The 18,784-nt window shown below is 41.8% G+C and overlaps 1 protein-coding gene across 1 annotated transcript in view; it reads right to left on the bottom strand.

Moving 5' to 3' along the window:
* Positions 1-7,870, bottom strand: part of SLC38A11 (solute carrier family 38 member 11) — a 59,213-nt gene extending 51,343 nt beyond the window's left edge. The window contains exons 1-3 of the mRNA XM_077883621.1: positions 7,717-7,870; positions 5,524-5,641; positions 2,899-2,973 (exon numbers count right to left, since the gene is read on the bottom strand). Coding sequence (XP_077739747.1) covers positions 2,899-2,973; positions 5,524-5,641; positions 7,717-7,755 — 232 coding nt within the window. The 5' untranslated portion in view covers positions 7,756-7,870. The remainder of the gene's footprint in view (positions 1-2,898; positions 2,974-5,523; positions 5,642-7,716) is intronic.
* Between the last annotated feature and the right edge of the window lie 10,914 nt (positions 7,871-18,784).

The following is an 18,784-nucleotide window of genomic DNA, read 5'->3' as shown; positions in this document are numbered from 1 at the left end:
TATGCTTGGGATGAGAATGCTGACTTTTATAAAAGTTCAAAATCCATTGCTTAAAGTTAACAGTTTATTAAGAATATATATATATATAATTTAATCTATAATAAATGTGTTTTTCTACTTATAAAGTACAAGCTATAAATATATATCTTAAGAGCTTTAGGTATCTGAACTATCAGGGCGGCCCTAGTGGCTCAGCAGTTTAGCACCGCCTTCAGCCCAGGGTGTGATCCTGGAGACCCAGGATTGAGTCCCACATCGGGCTCCCTACATGGAGCCTGCTTCTCCCTCTGCCTCTCTCTGTGTCTGTCATGAATAAATAAATAAAATCTTTATTTAAAAAAAGGAATCTGAAGTATCAATCACTATAACATTTTGTCCACTTTATTTTTTTTTAAGATTTTATTTATTTATTCATGAGAGACACAGAGAAAGAGAGAGAGAGGCAGAGACACAGGCAGAGGGAGAAGCAGGTCCCCTGCAGGAGCCCGACAGGACTCGATCCCAGGACTCCAGGATCACGTCCTGAGCTGAAGGCAGACGCTCAACCGCTAAACCACCCAGGCGTCCTATTTGTTCACTTTAAATATATGGCATGCAAATTTTAGATAAATCCATGAATGAGTCCATGTCATTCAACATAAAAATTTTCTTTTAAATCAGTATATGTGTTTGAACAATACAAATTATTATACTCTAATCAACAAATATCTTAAAGCAAATTAAGAGAAGACACTTGTTGTCAATAATTTGTTCTAAAAAAATAATAATTTGTTCTTATTCTCCAACATGTCAAAACCATGAAAACTGAACTTAGAAAAACTACTGCTAAGCTGGACATATCTCATTAGAGGCCTTAAAAAGACAAAAGAACAATCACAGAGAAAAACCATTGTGTAATTGCAGTGTCATTTAAAGAAAAATTCAATACTATACCCTAATTGCAGATTTTCCTCTTAAAAGCCTAATTAAGAAGTAAAATGAATCATAGTCTATAAATTTTTTTGCTTCTGTGTGGTCATCCTTTATTCATCAAAGTTGCTTAAAATTTTGATCATGCAACTGAACTAACAAGAGTAACTAATTTCTGCCGATTAATAAATTAGCAAAATACGACTTTGCAAAAGGCTTCTCACTGTCATTGCATAAGTTTATGCATAATATTAATTGAGAAAGCTATTCATATTATTTCATATTTACCTCTGTATAATGTGACTTGGCTTTAGTAAACTGTTAATTCACCTGGAGTATTTAATTCTTTGGTGATACATATTTTTAAATTTTCTTCTATCTACTGGCTTACAGTGTACATAAATGTTTATAATGTACTTAAATAAGTCATGGTTATTATGCCTGGGTGGAAATTAATTATAGTCAGTGCTGACTGACTAGGAAACAGGAAATTAAAAAGGACAAGGGTAATCCTCGAATGGGTTTTTTTAGTGTGATGAATGTTCTCATGAATAGAGTGCAATTTCTAAACACCAACAACCCTGAATAAGCACAGTGTTACAGGTCCCGCGTTACTAAGTTATGAGTCTTAAGCTAAGTTATGGGTCTTAAGCTACAAAGTAAGAGCTGCAGAAGCTCAAAGCCCCATAGGTTTGGGGAGAATAGTCCGTAAGAGGAAAGAAGGGAGCAAGGCCGTCCAGTGCTTCTGCAGCTCTGACTTTGGAATCTATATAGCATGCTTTACTCTCTTCCTCAGCCTGAGGGAAACAAATGGCAGTTACAGGCTGGTCTTGGAAAACTGAGATTTTATGAGGCCACAGCATCTAGCTCAGGGTCTCCAGAATCAGAGCTGGGTCAGGGGACTTGAGGGAGTGCTCTCGGGAGAATGGGGATAGGGCAGGGGAAACAGTTCAGCACCGAGGTGGCCTCAGGTGGAGACTTGCTGCACCTGCAACACGCACTGGCCTCTCCTGGGGGGTGGGAAGGGGAGTGGCGGGGAAGGTGTGTACGTGTGGGCCGGGGACACGCAGCTTTTGTGTTTCTTTTTTTTTAAGAATTTATTTATTTATTCATGAGATACAGAGAAAGAGGCAGAGACACAGGCAGAAGGAGAAGCAGGCTCCATGCAGGGAGTCCGATGTGGGACTCCATCCCAGGACCCCAGGATCACGCCCTGAGCCAAAGGCAGAGGCTCAACTGCTAAGCCACCCAGGCGTTCTCTATCAGTCAGTCATTGGCTGAGGGCTGTGGGGAAATGGTGACTGGACATCATAACCTTACAGGAAGGTGGCGCCATTGAGAGCCAGGTCAATGGTTTGACAACAAGGCTGAGGTGTTTGCAGTCCCTGGAAAAAAGGCATCTAAATGATCACACATAGTAGTCACCATAAAAACTACCACTGCAGGTGCTGTCTCTTTGTGATCACTGCCTTTTTCACGGCGATCCTAAGGTAGAGGAAGGACCCTGTGATTGTCATGTGGTGAGGTGGTGGGGTGACTTCCCACCAGGGAAGAGACCCGCAGGAAGAGGAGGTGATTAGTGGTTGTAAAGCGTGCACTCAGATGGAGGAGTGGCAAAAGGTGAGTGTGAATGAACACTACATGACAAGGGGGGGAGCAGAAGAGACGTGATAGAGAAAGAAGGCCTGATGTCTGTATTTTCAAAGCAGTGTCTTTCAGCCCTCATCAGCCTTTAAGATGGCTCCCCCACCTACCACTCTGCATAAGGTGTAAAAGGCACATGAAAAGGATTTAGGCTTTTCTAATCTGTTCAGAACATTAGCAGGAAAAGTAAATCTCAGACATAAATGTCTAAATTCTTTAGGAGTATTTGATGCACTTCCTAATGAGGAGATTCAGTTATTTTGTGTGTGTGTGTGTGTGTGTGTGTGTGTGTGTAATCATCATTGCACTAAAGTTGCAGGAAAACGCAATCACATAGTATTTTACCTGTAACATATGAAACACCAAATAAAAGCAATATTCCCAGAGGAAGGCCGGCTTGCTTCATTGAATAAGGTAATCCTGGGAAAATATAAAATGCCCCACCCATTACATTAATAAAACATATAGAAATATGGAGGCTTTCTCCCAATTCCTGTATATAACAGGCTAAGTAAATTGACATATTCATAGCACATGGTTGTAAACAGTGCACATGGCTACTCAAATGTTAGCATTTTAATACTATTTTAGAATAAAATGCAAGCTAAGGACACATCAAGAGAGCAAGTTTATGAGGTGATGGAATAGGAATAAGAAAGCGACAATGAAAAACAGATGCCAGTTCACACAAATAATGTTCACTTCAGGGTGAGGGGGGAATATGACCTTGAATATATAGAAAGTAATGACCCAGAGCTTTCATTACAAGCTAGCTGGGAAAGCAAAGAGGGCAATAAGAGCACAAAAGGGTTATGGGATATGAAGAAGGACTGACTCTGGAATCAAAGTAGGTAACTAGGAGAGAAAAATGAGAAGGAAAAAGTATTTTGTATCATTTATTATTTTTTATTATTTACTTTTTAAAAATTTTACTTATTAATTTGAGAGAGAGAGTGAGTTCAGGGGCAGAGGGGAGGGTTGGGGGAGAGGGAGAAGCTAGGCAGGGATTCCCCATGTGGGGCTCCATCCCAAGACCCTGAGATCATGACCTGAGCTGAAGGCAGATGCTTAACCGACTGAGCCACGTAGGCGCACCAAAAGTATTTTTTATAAAGCTGAAGGGGCATATAGACGTTTTTGTTATGAAATGGTCAATTTTAGATTATGGGCAAGAAAACATTTAAGATAAAACATATTTAAACTATATCCATTCAGAATTTTTATTCTCTAGAAATTTTTCCCTTAAAAACTCTGCTGAACATAATTAAGAGGTACTTTTTATGTTGCTCACATGAATTAGCCTAAAGTGTTCACATGGGGAATGAACTCTGGAATTTTGCCAAGGAGAGCACCCACACCTCCCTGGTTCATGGGGGCAGAAATTCAAGCAAGTCTTTGCCCCTACTTGGTTACCTGGCCTCACATACTTCTATCTTATGTGCCATTTTTTTTAACTTTTATTTATTTATGATAGTCACACAGAGAGAGAGAGGCGCAGAAACATAGGCAGAGGGAGAAGCAGGCTCCATGCACCGGGAGCCCGACGTGGGATTCGATCCCGGGTCTCCAGGATCGCGCCCTGGGCCAAAGGCAGGCGCCAAACCGCTGCGCCACCCAGGGATCCCTATCTTATGTGCCATTAAAGAGAACCGCCTATTATTTGGAAACAACATCAGGAAACACGTCAGCTTGCAAAAGGTGAAAAAAGTAATGCAATTCCAATAAATAATCAATGACGACTGTAACTAAAATGTCAAAGCTTTACAGGAAAAGGTAGTGTTCTCAATGAATAGGGCAGGATGTTGTTTTTGTCCTTTCTTTTTCTTAAATTGGATGTTTTCCAAAAAAAAAAAAAAAAGAATAATTAGGGCAGCCTGGGTGGCTCAGCGGTTCAATGCCAACTTCTGCCCAGGGTGTGATCCTGGGGTCCCAGGATCGAGTCCCACATCGGGCTCCCCGCATGGAGCCTGCTTCTCCCTCTGCCTGTCTCTGCCTCTCTCTGTGTGTCTCTCATGAATAAATAAATAAAATCTTAAAAAAAAAGAATAATTAGGGGTGCCTGGGTTGTTCAGTCACTTAAACGTCTGGCTTCAGCTCAGGTCATGATCCCAGGGTGCTGGTGTCAAGCCCTGCATCAGGCTCCCTATGCAGCTGCTTCTCCCTCTTCCTCTGCAGCTCCCCCTGCTTCTGCTGTCTCTCAAATAAATAAATAAAATCTAAAAAAAAAAAAAAAGAATAATTAGCACTGAAAAAATAATTGCCTTAATTATGATAATGCAACACACTTAATTTTGTCAGAACTTTCCCCTTGCTTCACATTGAGAAAATATGAGCTGCTCATTTCTTTCAATTCTGATTATTTGGCTCCTTTGTTAAGAAAAATTTATATTTTTTCATTTTTCACCAATATCTACTTATTGACTAAATGACACTTAAAATTAATATATCAAAGTAAGTTTGTACTTAAAAATTAAAACTATAGATAGGTAAGGAAATACTGTATGATTTAATTTTCCACAAGATTGTTATGTTTTTAGATTACACTTAGGTACCTCCAATATTTCCAAATATCTGGAGATTTATACTCTAAAAGGTCATAGAAAGGTGGTTCAGGTAATGGTGGACACTTCAGCAAGAGGGAAAAGTACATTAGTAGCATTATCAATTGACCACCTAGCCTATAAAAATAAATCCAGCATATCCCATAGGCAATTCCACTTTAACCTACCACATGTGGAAGATGCTCTCAAATGAGGAAAAAGAATGAATCACATCCCCACCTTTCGCATGAAAGACACTGTTGTGATGCACATTGTTACAATTGGGGAAAAAAAAAAGGTTTAATGAGGAAAAAATCATCAATTTTATTATTTAAGATTTTTTACTTAAAAATAATCAGTGACTAGTAGCAACATGGTAAGTCTTAAATTTCATCTTTTCACTTAAAATCTAAAACAAAACAACACTTACCTATCATACCAGATCCTATAATCGAGTTGACAACATTAAAAACAGCCGTGCACTGACGACAAGTTTTCCCTTTGTGCTCATGTTCAGAAATGAGAGCTTCCCTGTCATCTAGGTGGCTCTGGTTTTAACATATAAAATGGCAATTACATATACTCAATTAAATGGTCAAAAAAATCAGAAAAGTGTCAGACAAATCTGCAATGGAGGACACTCCCTGGACGTTAGCAGTAATCATCGGTGATGTCGAGGGCGACAGGGAAATAATGGCTCGGAGGGGAGCAGCAGAGCTGATTCAGCGGGCGCCGCACCCCATGCAGGAGGGTGTCCCAGCCTCGGCGGGGCCCGAACCAGGCCCGTGGCGGGGATCGCGAGTCCGGGGTCCGCTGGGGAGCCTGGAGCACAGGGGATCCGCTGGGGAGCCTGGGGCACAGGGGGTCCTCCGGGGAGCCTGGGGCACAGGGGGTCCTCTAGGGAGCCTGGGGCACAGGGGGTCCTCCGGGGAGCCTGGGGCACAGGGGGTCCTCCGGGGAGCCTGGGGCACAGGGGGTCCTCCGGGGAGCCTGGGGCACAGGGGGTCCTCCGGGGAGCCTGGGGCACAGGGGGTCCTCCGGGGAGCCTGGGGCACAGGGGGTCCTCCGGGGAGCCTGGGGCACAGGGGGTCCTCTAGGGAGCCTGGGGCACAGGGGGTCCTCCGGGGAGCCTGGGGCACAGGGGGTCCTCCGGGGAGCCTGGGGCATAGGGGGTCCTCCGGGGAGCCTGGGGCTCAGGGGGTCCTCCGGGGAGCCTGGGGCTCAGGGGGTCCTCCGGGGAGCCTGGGGCACAGGGGTCCTCCGGGGAGCCTGGGGCTCAGGGGGTCCTCCGGGGAGCCTGGGGCACAGGGGTCCTCCGGGGAGCCTGGGGCTCAGGGGGTCCTCCGGGGAGCCTGGGGCACAGGGGGTCCTCCGGGGAGCCTGGGGCACAGGGGGTCCTCCGGGGAGCCTGGGGCACAGGGGGTCCTCCGGGGAGCCTGGGGCACAGGGGGTCCTCCGGGGAGCCTGGGGCACAGGGGGTCCTCCGGGGAGCCTGGGGCATAAGGGGTCCTCCGGGGAGCCTGGGGCTCAGGGGGTCCTCCGGGGAGCCTGGGGCTCAGGGGGTCCTCCGGGGAGCCTGGGGCTCAGGGGGTCCTCCGGGGAGCCTGGGGCACAGGGGTCCTCCGGGGAGCCTGGGGCTCAGGGGGTCCTCCGGGGAGCCTGGGGCACAGGGGGTCCTCCGGGGAGCCTGGGGCACAGGGGGTCCTCCGGGGAGCCTGGGGCACAGGGGGTCCTCCGGGGAGCCTGGGGCATAAGGGGTCCTCCGGGGAGCCTGGGGCTCAGGGGGTCCTCCGGGGAGCCTGGGGCTCAGGGGGTCCTCCGGGGAGCCTGGGGCATAAGGGGTCCTCCGGGGAGCCTGGGGCTCAGGGGGTCCTCCGGGGAGCCTGGGGCTCAGGGGGTCCTCCGGGGAGCCTGGGGCACAGGGGGTCCTCCGGGGAGCCTGGGGCACAGGGGGTCCTCCGGGGAGCCTGGGGCACAGGGGGTCCTCTGGGGAGCCTGGGGTACAGGGGGTTCTCTGGGCAGCCTGGGGCACAGGGGGTCCTCCGGGGAGCCTGGGGCACAGGGGGTCCTCCGGGGAGCCTGGGGCACAGGGGGTCCTCCGGGGAGCCTGGGGCACAGGGGGTCCTCCGGGGAGCCTGGGGCACAGGGGGTCCTCCGGGGAGCCTGGGGCATAAGGGGTCCTCCGGGGAGCCTGGGGCTCAGGGGGTCCTCCGGGGAGCCTGGGGCTCAGGGGGTCCTCCGGGGAGCCTGGGGCATAAGGGGTCCTCCGGGGAGCCTGGGGCTCAGGGGGTCCTCCGGGGAGCCTGGGGCATAAGGGGTCCTCCGGGGAGCCTGGGGCTCAGGGGGTCCTCCGGGGAGCCTGGGGCTCAGGGGGTCCTCCGGGGAGCCTGGGGCACAGGGGGTTCTCTAGGCAGCCTGGGGCACAGGGGGCCCCCGTGGAGCCTGCATTGGTCGGGCGCGATTGGGGTCACCCTGGAAAGCTTCCGGCAATAAAAAAAAAAACGTCGCAGGGAGGCAAACCCTTTCCCCGGGAGCCCTTTCGGGGTGCTCCGCCGCACCGAGGGGAAGGCGGGGTCCCCGGGCGGCTGCGGGAAGGCGACGCGGGCCGGCTCCGGAGCGTTACCTGCCGAGGCACGTCGGGCCCCTGCGCCTGGTAGCCCATGGCTGCAGCCGAGTCCTCGGCCTGGAAGGTTCGGGCGCCCCGGGAGCCCGCTGCACCGGCTGGAGCCCGCGGCCCGGGCCGCCTTCCTGGGTCTGCCCTCGGGTCCGCGACCGCCTTGGAGGTACCGCGTGTGCGGCCCGCGGGGGGGGGGGGGGGAACCCGCGGCATCCGTCCCCCGCCCCCTCCTCTCCCCGTGCACACCGTCTGCGTCAGGCTTTTAATTTAAACGCGAGGCAACCAAGCAAACCCAAAACTTTTCCAGGGTCTTAGCAAAGTCGACTCCTGAGCGTGCTTTGGTTAAATGTTCCCTGATGACTTTGCAGGAAAGGAGGCAAAGAAGATGGACGCGCGACGAATTGGAGCAGTGAGTCTGAGAAGCTGGTGCAAGGGGCTGGAGAGGGGGAGGCGCTTAGAGCATCCGACGGGGCATCCCCCAGGGTCACCCCTGCACCCTTCCGTTATTACAGATGAGAGACTGGCTCAGGGAATATTCAGTCACAAGGACAATACGCAGAGCAAGGTGTCAAGGACAGTAACGGGGGTAATATAATACCCCACTTGTCATTTCTTTACTAAAGAAATTCTTTTATTTTAAATTATGAGACATGTTTTTAAAGCATGAAAAAAAAAACTAGGCAATTATAAAATAAGCTCTATATCAAATAGCAAATGTTAACATTTAAAAGAAATCTTGTTTATTTCAGACAGAGAGAGAGAGAGAGGGAGAGGGAGAAGTGGACCCCCTGCTGAGCAGGGGGCCCAAGGCCAGGCTTGAACCCAGGATCCTGGATCCAGCCCCACAAATGTTAACATTTTTAAAAAATATATATTTATTTCTTTATTTGAGAGAGAGACAGACCGAGCAGGGGGGGAGTGAGAGGGAGAGAATGTCCAGCAGACTGCCAGCTGCGCTGGGAGCCCTTTGCAGGGATGGATCCCAGACCTGGAGATCAAGACCTGATCCGAAATCAAGAGTCTGAGGCTAAACCCACTGAGCCACCCCGATGCCCCAACGAATGTTAACATTTTGTCACATTTTCTTCTACTGCAAAAATAAGCATTTAATATTGCAATAGAAACCCGTTTGTCCATCCCCATTCCTTTCTTTTCGTCCCTGAAGTCCTCTAATTCATGAAGTTGGTGTGTATCTTTTCCATCCATACTTTATATTTTAACTCACTCTTTTGTAGCTCTAAATAACATATAGGATTGATTCGTATGTTTTCAAGATTTACGAAAGATGTTCCCATATTGTACATGTTATTTACATGTACACTAGCATTAGTGTTTTTTTACCCAATATGCAATTTTCAAGATGTACAGATATAGGCAGGTATAGTTTATTCATTTTATCTCTCACAGTTCAGTTAGCCATCCTCCTACTGAGAGAAGGTTATGAACATTCTATTTTACACCCTCCTGGAGCATATTAAATGACAGGTTCTCTAGTAGTAGAATTGTTAGGAAATAAGTCACACATATTTCAACTTCACAAGATATTCCCAAATTGCTCTACAAATCGGTGGTACCAATTATACTTCCACCAGCAGAGATGGAATTTCTGTTTTTCTGTATTGTCTACAGCACCAGAACTTTGGTTTTGTTGGTTTTTAAAGTTTTGTTGTTCTGATGTTTTTTTTTTTTTTTTAAGATTTTATTTATTTAATCATGAGAGACACAGAGAGAGGCACAGAGAGAGGGAGAGAGGCAGAGACACAGGCAGAGGGAGAAGCAGGCTCCATGCAGGGAGCCCGACGTGGGACTCGATCCCATGAGTCTCCAGGATCAGGCCCTGGGCTGAAGGCGGCGCTAAACCGCTGGGCCACCCGGGCTGCCCCCTGATGGGTTTTTAAATGGCATATAATAATTTTATAAATCTGTATTGTCCCAATCTATATTGTGGTTGAGAGTCTCTTTATAATATTTGATAAATGTAATTAAAATTTAGGTTGTCTCCTTTGTGAGTTTCGTTTTATATCTCTTGCCCTTTTGATTTTGGTTGTTAGTTTTTTTTCTTATCAATGTGTGAGAGTTACTTATATATTTGGGGTCGCAACTTATGTCAACTATATATTTTGCACATATTTTCTCTCAGCTTTCTTTTAAAACTGTGGCATTTTCTATTACATAAAATTTATATTTTTGATACATTCAAAATTCTAATACTTAAAAATCTAATACAAAAACATTAGGAGAAAGAAAATTCTAGCATTATTTTACTAAAAAATATAGATTCAAATATTCCAAAATATTAGCAAATTGATGCCAATGGTGTGTGGAAAATTAACAATATCGTGACATAGTTGAGTATATTCCAAGTATGAAAGGGTGACTTAACTAAAAACATTGATAAATGTAATTTCCCACACTAACAGATTATAGGAAAAAAAACATGTAATTATTTTAGTAGATACAGAAAAAAGTTTGATAATGTTGAATTCACAATTGAAAAAGACTCTTTGTAAATTAGAAATAGAAGAAAATTCCTTAAACTGATAAATTATTTTTTTTCACTAATACGGAAATTTTGGAAGCATTTTCAAATAATTAAGAAATGAAACAAAAATACCCGTATCATGACTTCTATTTGACATGATGTTGGAGTCTGTAGCCTTAAGCAATAAGAAAGGAAAAAGAAATTAGAGGTATGAGGATTGAAAAGGTAGAAGTAAAAACCATAATTTTCCAATAAGACTGTTTATATAAAAAAATTCAAAAGAATATAAGAAGGGAAAATATTAGAAATAATAAAACTTTAGGGAGTTGACCAGATACAAGAGTTACCTGCAAATGTATCAATTTTTCTACAGCAACAACAAACAACCCGAAATTATAATGAAGGAAACTAATTTTTAATAGTGTCAGAGAATATCAAATACTCAGGAATAAATTCAACCAGAGATGTGCACAGTCTCTTTAGAGAAAGTTACAAAACCAAGAGAAATTAAATAAGGTCTAAATGAATGGAAAAAATATCAAATTCATGGATAATAGGAATAAAGATGTCCGGTCTATGTTGACTTATTAATTAACTATAGTGCTTCACCATATTGACCACAAATATCTGGGACTGTAAATTTGTAACAAATTAATGTTGCTGTTGATTTTACACGTTCTGTGTTCTGTGGATTTGGACAAATATATAATGACATATGTCCACCATTACAGTATCATACAGAGACTAGTTTCAGCTGCTCTAAAAATTCTCAGTGCTCCACTGTTTTATCCCTGTCCCTCTACCCTCTAATCCCTGGTCTTCAAAAAACTGATATTTTTATGGTCTTTATAGTTTTGTCTTTTCCAGAATATTATATATATGTGCTGTAGTGGTGTAGTGGTGACCAGAGTTGCCTTCCAGAACATCATATAGTTGGAATCATACAGTATGTAGCCTTTTCAGATTGGCTTCTTGCACATAATAGTATGCATTGAAGTTTCCTCCATGTCTTTTTATGGCTCACTGGCTGATTTCTTTTTAATGTTAAATAATATTTCATTGTATGTACCATGGTTTATCCATTTGCCTGCTGAAGGACATCTTGGTTGCTTCCAAGTTCTGGAAGTTATAAATAATGCAGCTATAAACATCTGTATGTAGGTTTTTGTGTAGCCAAATGTTTTTTTTTTTAAGATTTTATTTATTCATTCATGAGAGATGCAGAAAGAGAGGCATAGGAGGAGGGAGAGAAGCAGGCTCCCTATGGGGAGCCTGATGCGGGACTTGATCCCAGGATCATGAGATCACACCCTGAACCAAAGGCAGACGCTCAACCACTGAGCCACCCAGGCATTCCTAGACAGAAGTTTTTAACTCCTTTGAGTAAATATCAAGGTATGCAATTACTGGATCCTAGGTAAGAGTATGTTTACTTTTGTAAGAAACCACCAAACTGTCTCCCAAAGTGGCTGTACCATTTTCATTGAATGGTAAAATGAATAAATGAGGTTTCCTGTTGTTTCACATCCCTTGTCTGATATTGGTGTTGTCAAAGTTCTGCATTTTGGCCTTTCCAATAGAGGTGTACTGGTATGTCTTTGTTGTTTTAATTTGCATTTCCCTGATGACATATTATGTGGGGTATCTTTTCATATGCTTCTTTGCCATCTGTGTATTTTCTTTGGTGAGGTGTCTGTTAAGGTCTTTGACCATTTTTTTTTTTAATTGGGTTGGTTTTCACTGTTGAGTTTTAAGAGTTTTTGTATATTTTGGACAACAGTTCCTTTTTAAAAAATATTTTATTTATTTATTCACCAGAGACAGAGACATAGGAAGAGGGAGAAGCAAGCTCCCTGGGAGGAGCCCAACGTGGGGCTCGATCCTGGATTCTGGGATCATGCTCTAAGCCAAAGGCGGATGCTCAACCGCTGAGCCACCCAGGCGTCCCTGGACAACAGTTCTTTATCAGGTATATCTTTTACAAGTGTATTCTTTCAGCCTGTGGGTTTTCTTTTCATTCTCTTGACAGTTATTGGTTTCTTTTCGTTTGTTTTTTACTTGCAGAATAGATGTTTGTGATTTTAATAAAGTCTCATTTATCAAGTGTTTCTTTTGTGGATTGTGCCTTTGGTGTTATATTTAAAAAGTCATATAAATGACTTTATATGACTTGCCAAACCCAAGATCATCTAGATTTTGGATGTTATCTTCTAAGATTTTTATGATTTTGCATTTTACATTTAGATCTGTGATCCATTTTAAGTTGATTTTTTTAAAGGGTTTTAAGTTTTGGGTTTGGTTTCCTTTTTTTTATAAGTACATGTCCTGTTGTTCTAGCTCCGTTTGTTGAAAAGACTCCTTTGTGTTGTCTTTGCTCATTTGTCAAAGATAAGTTGACTATATTATGTAGGTCTATTTCTGGGTTCTCTGGTCTCTTCCACTGATCAGTTTGTCTAGTCTTTCACCAATTCCCCACTCTCTTTATAACTGTAACTTTTCAGTAAATCTTGAAATCAGGTACTGTCACTCCTCAGTATTTATACCTAAATATTTAATTTCTCGGGTGCTAATGTATTGTGCTTTTGAATTTCAGTTTATACTAGTTCTTTGCTAGGTAATAGGAAAATGACTGGCTTTGCTTATTAACCTTGTAACCTGCAGTTTTGCTATCATCATTTATTAGTTCCAGGAATTTTTCATTCTCAATTCTTTCCAATTTTTGCATAGATGATCATCAAATCATCTATGAACAAAGACAGATTTATTTTTTCCTTCCCAATCTTTCCCCCTTTATTTCCTTTTCTTGTCTTTCTTGCTTTATCTAGGACTTCCAGTGTGATGCTGAAAAACAGTGATGAGAGGGGATATCCTTGCCTTGTTACTGATCTTAGTGAGAAAACTTTGAGTTTCTCACTATTAGGCATGATGTTTGTTGAAGGTTTGTTGTACATAGTCTTTATCAAGTTAAGGAAGTTCCCCCATTCATATTTTCTGAGAATTTTAATCATGAATAGATGTTGAATTTTGTCAAATGTGTTTTTTGCATCTGACGATATCATCATGTGAATTTTTTCCTCTTTAGCCTGTTGATATGATGGATTACATTAATTGATTTCTGAATTTTGAACTAGCCTGGCATACCTGGGATAAATTCCACTTGGTTGTGGTGTATAATTCTTTTGTGTACACTGTTGGATTCAATTTAATTGAATAATATTGAATTGAATAATATTGAATTGACTCATTATTTTGTTGAGGATTTTTGAACCTATGTTCCTGAGAGGTATTAGTCCGTAGTTTTCTTTTCTTGTAATGTCTTTGTCTAGTTTGATATTAGGTCAATTCTAGCTTTGTAGAATGAATTAGAAAGTAGTTCCTCTGATTCTACTTTCTGAGAAAAATTGTAGAGAACTTGCATAATATCTACCTTAAATCTTTGGTAAAATTCACCAGTGAACCCATCTTGGTCTGGTGCTTTCTTTTTGGGGAGGTTATTAATTACTGATTTAAGGTATTTAATAGATACAGGCCTATTCACATTGTCTATTTCTTCTTTAGGTTTTGGCAGGTTGTATTTTTCAAGGAGTTGATCCATCCCATTTAGCTTATTAAACTTGTGAGCATTGAATTGTTATTATCCTTTTAATGTCCATGGAATTTATAGTGATGGCCCCTCTTTCATTTCTGAAATTACTAATTTGTGCCTTCTCTCTTTTCTTAGCCTAGCTTATTGATTTTTTTCAGTCTTTTTAAAAACCAGATTTTGGTTTATTGATTTTCTCCATTGATTTCCTATTCTCAATTTCATTGATTTCTGCTTTAATTTTATTATTTTTTCTGCCAACTTTGGATTTAAATTGCTCTTGTTTTTCTAGTTTTCTAAGGTGGAAGCTTAGATGATTGATATTAGCTCTTTTTTCTTTTCTAATATGCGCATTCAGTGCTGTAAATTTCCCTATAATCATTGTTTTCACTACATCTCACAAAGTTTCATAAATTATGTTTTAATTTTAATTTAGTTAAAAACAGTTTTAACTTTCTTTTGGAATTTTTGTTTGGCATATGTGTTATTTAGAAGTGTGTTGTTTAATCTCCAAATATTTGTAGATTAAACATATTTTGAGGTGTTCTAGCTATTTTTCTGTCATTGATTTCTTGTTTAATTCTGTTTTGGTCTATAAGCAAACCTTGTAAGATTTCTATTCTTTTTTTTTTTTTAATATATTTTTAAATTTATTCATGACAGACACAGAGAGAGAGAGAGAGAGAGAGAGAGAGAGAAAGAGAGAGAGAGAGAGGCAGAGACACAGGCAGAGGGAGAAGCAGGCTCCACACAGGGAGGCCTTGATCCCGGGTCTCTAGGATCACACCCTGGGCCGAAGGCGGCATTAAACCACTGGGCCACTGGGGTTGCCCTGATTTCTATTCTTTTAAAATTGTTCAGGTGTGTTTTATGGCTCAGAATGTCATCTATCCTGATGAATATTCCATGCATGCTTGAGAGGAATATGTATTCTGCTTTTGTTGGGTGAAGTAGCCTACAGATCCCAACTATATCCAGTTGATTGATTGTATTTTTTAAATTCAACTATGTTCTTACTGTTTTGTTTTGTTTTTTTTCCTGATGGGTATATTTATCTCTGATATAGCTAAAGTCTCCACTATAATAATATATTTGTTTTTTCCTTGTAGTTCTATTTATTTTTTGTCTCAGATATTTTAATGTTCCATTATTAGGCACATACATTTTAAGGATTATTATGACTTTTTGGAGAAGAGACCCTTTATCATTATGCAATACTCTTCAATCCCTGATGACTTTCCTTGTTCTGAAGTCTGCGCTGTCCGAAATTAATATAGCTAGGTCTGCTTTCTTTTGATTAGTGTTAGCGTAGTATATTTCCAGTAAATTACTTTTGATCTATACATGTATACATATTTAAAATGGGTTTCCTGTATGAAAATATGATTGAGTCTTGTTTTTTGATCCACTCTGGCAATCTTTGTCTTTTCACTGACTTTTTAAAAAATATTTTATTTATTTATTCATGAAACACACACACACACACACACACACACACACAGATAGAGAGAGGCAGGGACACAGGCAGAGGGAGAAGCAGGCTCCATGCAGGGAGCCCGACGTAGGATGTAGGACTCAATCCTGGGGCTCCAGGATCAGGCCCTGGGCTGAAGGCAGGTGCTAAACCACTGAGCCACCCGGGCTGCCCTCTCACTGACTTTCAAAGTGTCAACATAGCTGAATTAATACCTATCATATTTCTTTACTATTTTCTGTTTGTTGCCCCTGTTCTTTGATCCTATTTCATAGTTGTCCCACAGTTCTTGGATATTCTATTATGGGTTTATTGGGGAGTTCTTTTTTTTTTTTTTCAGTCTTTTCTTCTGTTAGCTTTTCAATATTGAAATCTTCTATTAGATATCCTCAAACTCAGAGATTATGTCCTCAGTTACACCTGGTCTACTAATAAGTCCATTAAAGATATTCTCCATTCCTGTCACAATGTTTTTACCTCCAGCACTTCATTTTGGTTCTTTCTTAACGATTTCATTTTTCTGCTTACATTGCCCATTGGTTCTTGCATGCTTTCTACTTGGCCCACTAGAACTGTTAGCATTTTTAACTACAGTTGTTTTAAATTCCTTGTCTATGGATTCTAACATCCCTCCTGTATCAGAGTCTGATTCTGATGCTTGCTCTGTCTCTTCAGGCTGTGTTTTTTAGCTTTTTTGTTACATCTTATAATTTTTTTCTTGATAGCTGGACATGATTTACTGGATAAAAAGAATTGCTATAAACAGGCCTTTAGTAGTGTGATGGTGAAGAGGGTGAAGGAGAAGCATTCTATATTTCTATGAGTATGTCTCTGTCTTTTAGTGAGTCTGTACCTTTGGATTGTGAACTCCACATGTGCTTCTCAGTACTCTCTCCTTAGGTGGGATAGGATGGTTAGAGGAAGTTGGGATTATTTATTTTCTTTCCCCAAAGGTCACTTAGTCTCAGATAAAACCACTGGTTAAGTAGTTTTTCCTGAGGGCGGACCTTGTTAAGAAGAATAGAATGCTCTGGAGTATTTAAAAATAATTCCTTTTCCCTCCTCTTACAGTAAACAAGAGGAGATTTTTTTTCTCTAGTATTTGTTGTGAGAACCAGGTTGAGGTTCTGGAGACAAAATTCACAAAAGTGTAGGGACCTCTGATGACTGTGTCCCCCTGGATTTACCTCTCAGGCACATAATGCTAAGCCTCCAGCAATTGCAGTTCAGGTTTCCCTACCTTGGCACTGCTTCCCAGGGGGTTAGTGATTCTCTGTATTAGTCTGTTGGTCTGTCTAATTTTGGAGGCAGCAGTTTGCCCCGTGACCTCGCTTTTCTGAAGGATCTAAGAAGAGTTTTTGATTTTTCAGTTTGTCAGTCTTTTGCTTGTTTTTAGGATGGAGTGGCATATTCCAGGTTTTTTTTTTTTTTTTTAAGATTTTATTTATTTATTTGACAGAGAGAGAGAGAGAGAGAGAGAGAGAGGGAGAGGGCAAGCAAGCACAAGCAGGGGGAGCAGCAGAGGGAGAAGCAGGCTCCTTTCTGAGCAGGGAGTCCCATGCAGGGCTCCATCCCAGAACCCCAGGATAAGGAGCTGAGCCAAAGGCAAATGCTTAACCAACTGAGCCACCCAAGCACCCCCCAGCGTTTTTATATGCTGAACCAGGAACTGGAAGTTCTTTATTCATATTTTAATGATCTTCCTTAAAGATCTTTCTTTTCTAATTTCAAAAATATTATTTTTTTAATATAATTTCAAAGGCACTATATTCTCAGTGAGAAAATATGAATAAAGTAGAACAGAAAATTACTGGGAATCCTCCCACATAGAGGTAAACACAGTTAATGTTTTAGAACCCTACAGTTTACTCAGATTATACAATGTTTGATGTGAAGGATAAGTGCATATTTACATTTATAAACAGTTTTACTGAGTGTCTTAGCCTCAGATAAAGGCCATGGGAGCCAACTTCAGGAATGCAGAGAGCCTTAATTTGAGCTTTTTATTAGATTATATAATTATGTAATAGTATACTATGCTCATGTAGGATTATTACTTTATTATTTGGTTACAGTCCAGACTAGGTGACCTCCAAGACCACCTAGCTGTCTTAGAAATAATCAGAGAAGGCTCTATCTTGGCAGAAGTCTGAATTTATGGAGTTCTTTCTGATGGCTAGCCTGACTCTTCTCACACTGTTAAGGTTCAAGTTTGGGTGAGACTAGAAATAACAACTTCCAGTCCAGATCTCTGAGAAAGTTCTTTTTTCCTCAGTCTCGGAAAGGAGTCTGGAAGAGGGGCAGTTTTGTTTTTTGTAAAAATGGATACTTGATATTCTCCAAAATATTAGTCTGTTGGCTTGGTTACTGTAACAGTTAGAGCCTTAATATGCAGAGTCTCAAACAAGATACACCTTTCTTTCTCTCTTGTTTAACCTTCCAAGGATGGGGTGTTCAGTCTTCAGAGGTCTGGAAGGACTTCTCAGATACTTTTGGCTCAATAATCAAGATGCATTCTTTCTCTTTATGGATTAATCATCTTACAAAATTATTCTTATAACTCTTAGGTTGTGTACATTGCTCGTCATTAAGAAATATTTTTGTAGTGCCATGTTATTATTATTGCATAGTTAAGGTATTTTTGATGTTTTCTGACTGTAATTATTAGAATTAGGTAAAGTCACTATATTGTCATTTTTGGTTGGGAGTCAGGCAGAGGGGGCACTGAGGAATGAGCCAAAAATAGTGTAACTGTAAGCCCTGATTTTCCCAAGACAGTGCTGGTTTAGGCTTCTTGTCCCAGGGTAATTGTGAGTAGCATCTTTTTCATTCTCAAAAGTGTCCCAGATTACAATATCATGCTACAAATGCACCTGGGGGGATAATAAAACCCCCTAATATTTGAATGGCACTTCACAGTTTTCTCTAGTGATACCAGGCTGACATGGGATAGAAGATCCAAAAACACGATTTTTCATTAATTCTTTAGTTGATATAGCAGGTGAGGAGTTCAGGCTCTGGAATCAGAAAGAACCTAGGTTTGAACCAAGGCTCAAGGGATCTTGGCAAGTTGCTTAATTTTTTGAGGCTTAATTTCTATAGATACAAAGGGAAAAAGAAAAATAGTACTTTTCTCATAGCAGTATTTGTGGGGATTAAGTGAGATAACCTGAAACAAAGTACCATAAATTGGGTGACTTAAAAAAACAAATTTATTCTCGTTGTTCTATATGGTAGCAGTCTGAAATCAAGGTATCAACAGGGCCATGATCCCTGTGAAAACTATTGGGGAGCATCCTTTCTTGTCTCTTCCTAATTCCAAGTAGTTTGCCAATAATCTTTGATATTCCTTAGCTTGTAAATGCATGGCTCCAATATTTTATCTTCATATGGCCTTCTTTCCATGTCCCTTCACATACTCTTCCCTCTGTGCGTGTTTGGGTCCTTGTCCGAGTTCCTCTTTCTATTTATTTATTTTTTAAATATTTTATTTATTTACTTATTCATAAGAGACACACAGAGAGAGGCAGAGACA

This window comes from Canis aureus, chromosome 34 (genome assembly GCF_053574225.1).
Source record: "Canis aureus isolate CA01 chromosome 34, VMU_Caureus_v.1.0, whole genome shotgun sequence".
Classification (NCBI taxonomy): Eukaryota; Metazoa; Chordata; class Mammalia; order Carnivora; family Canidae; genus Canis; species Canis aureus.
This window is presented reverse-complemented; position numbering and strand designations above follow the sequence as displayed.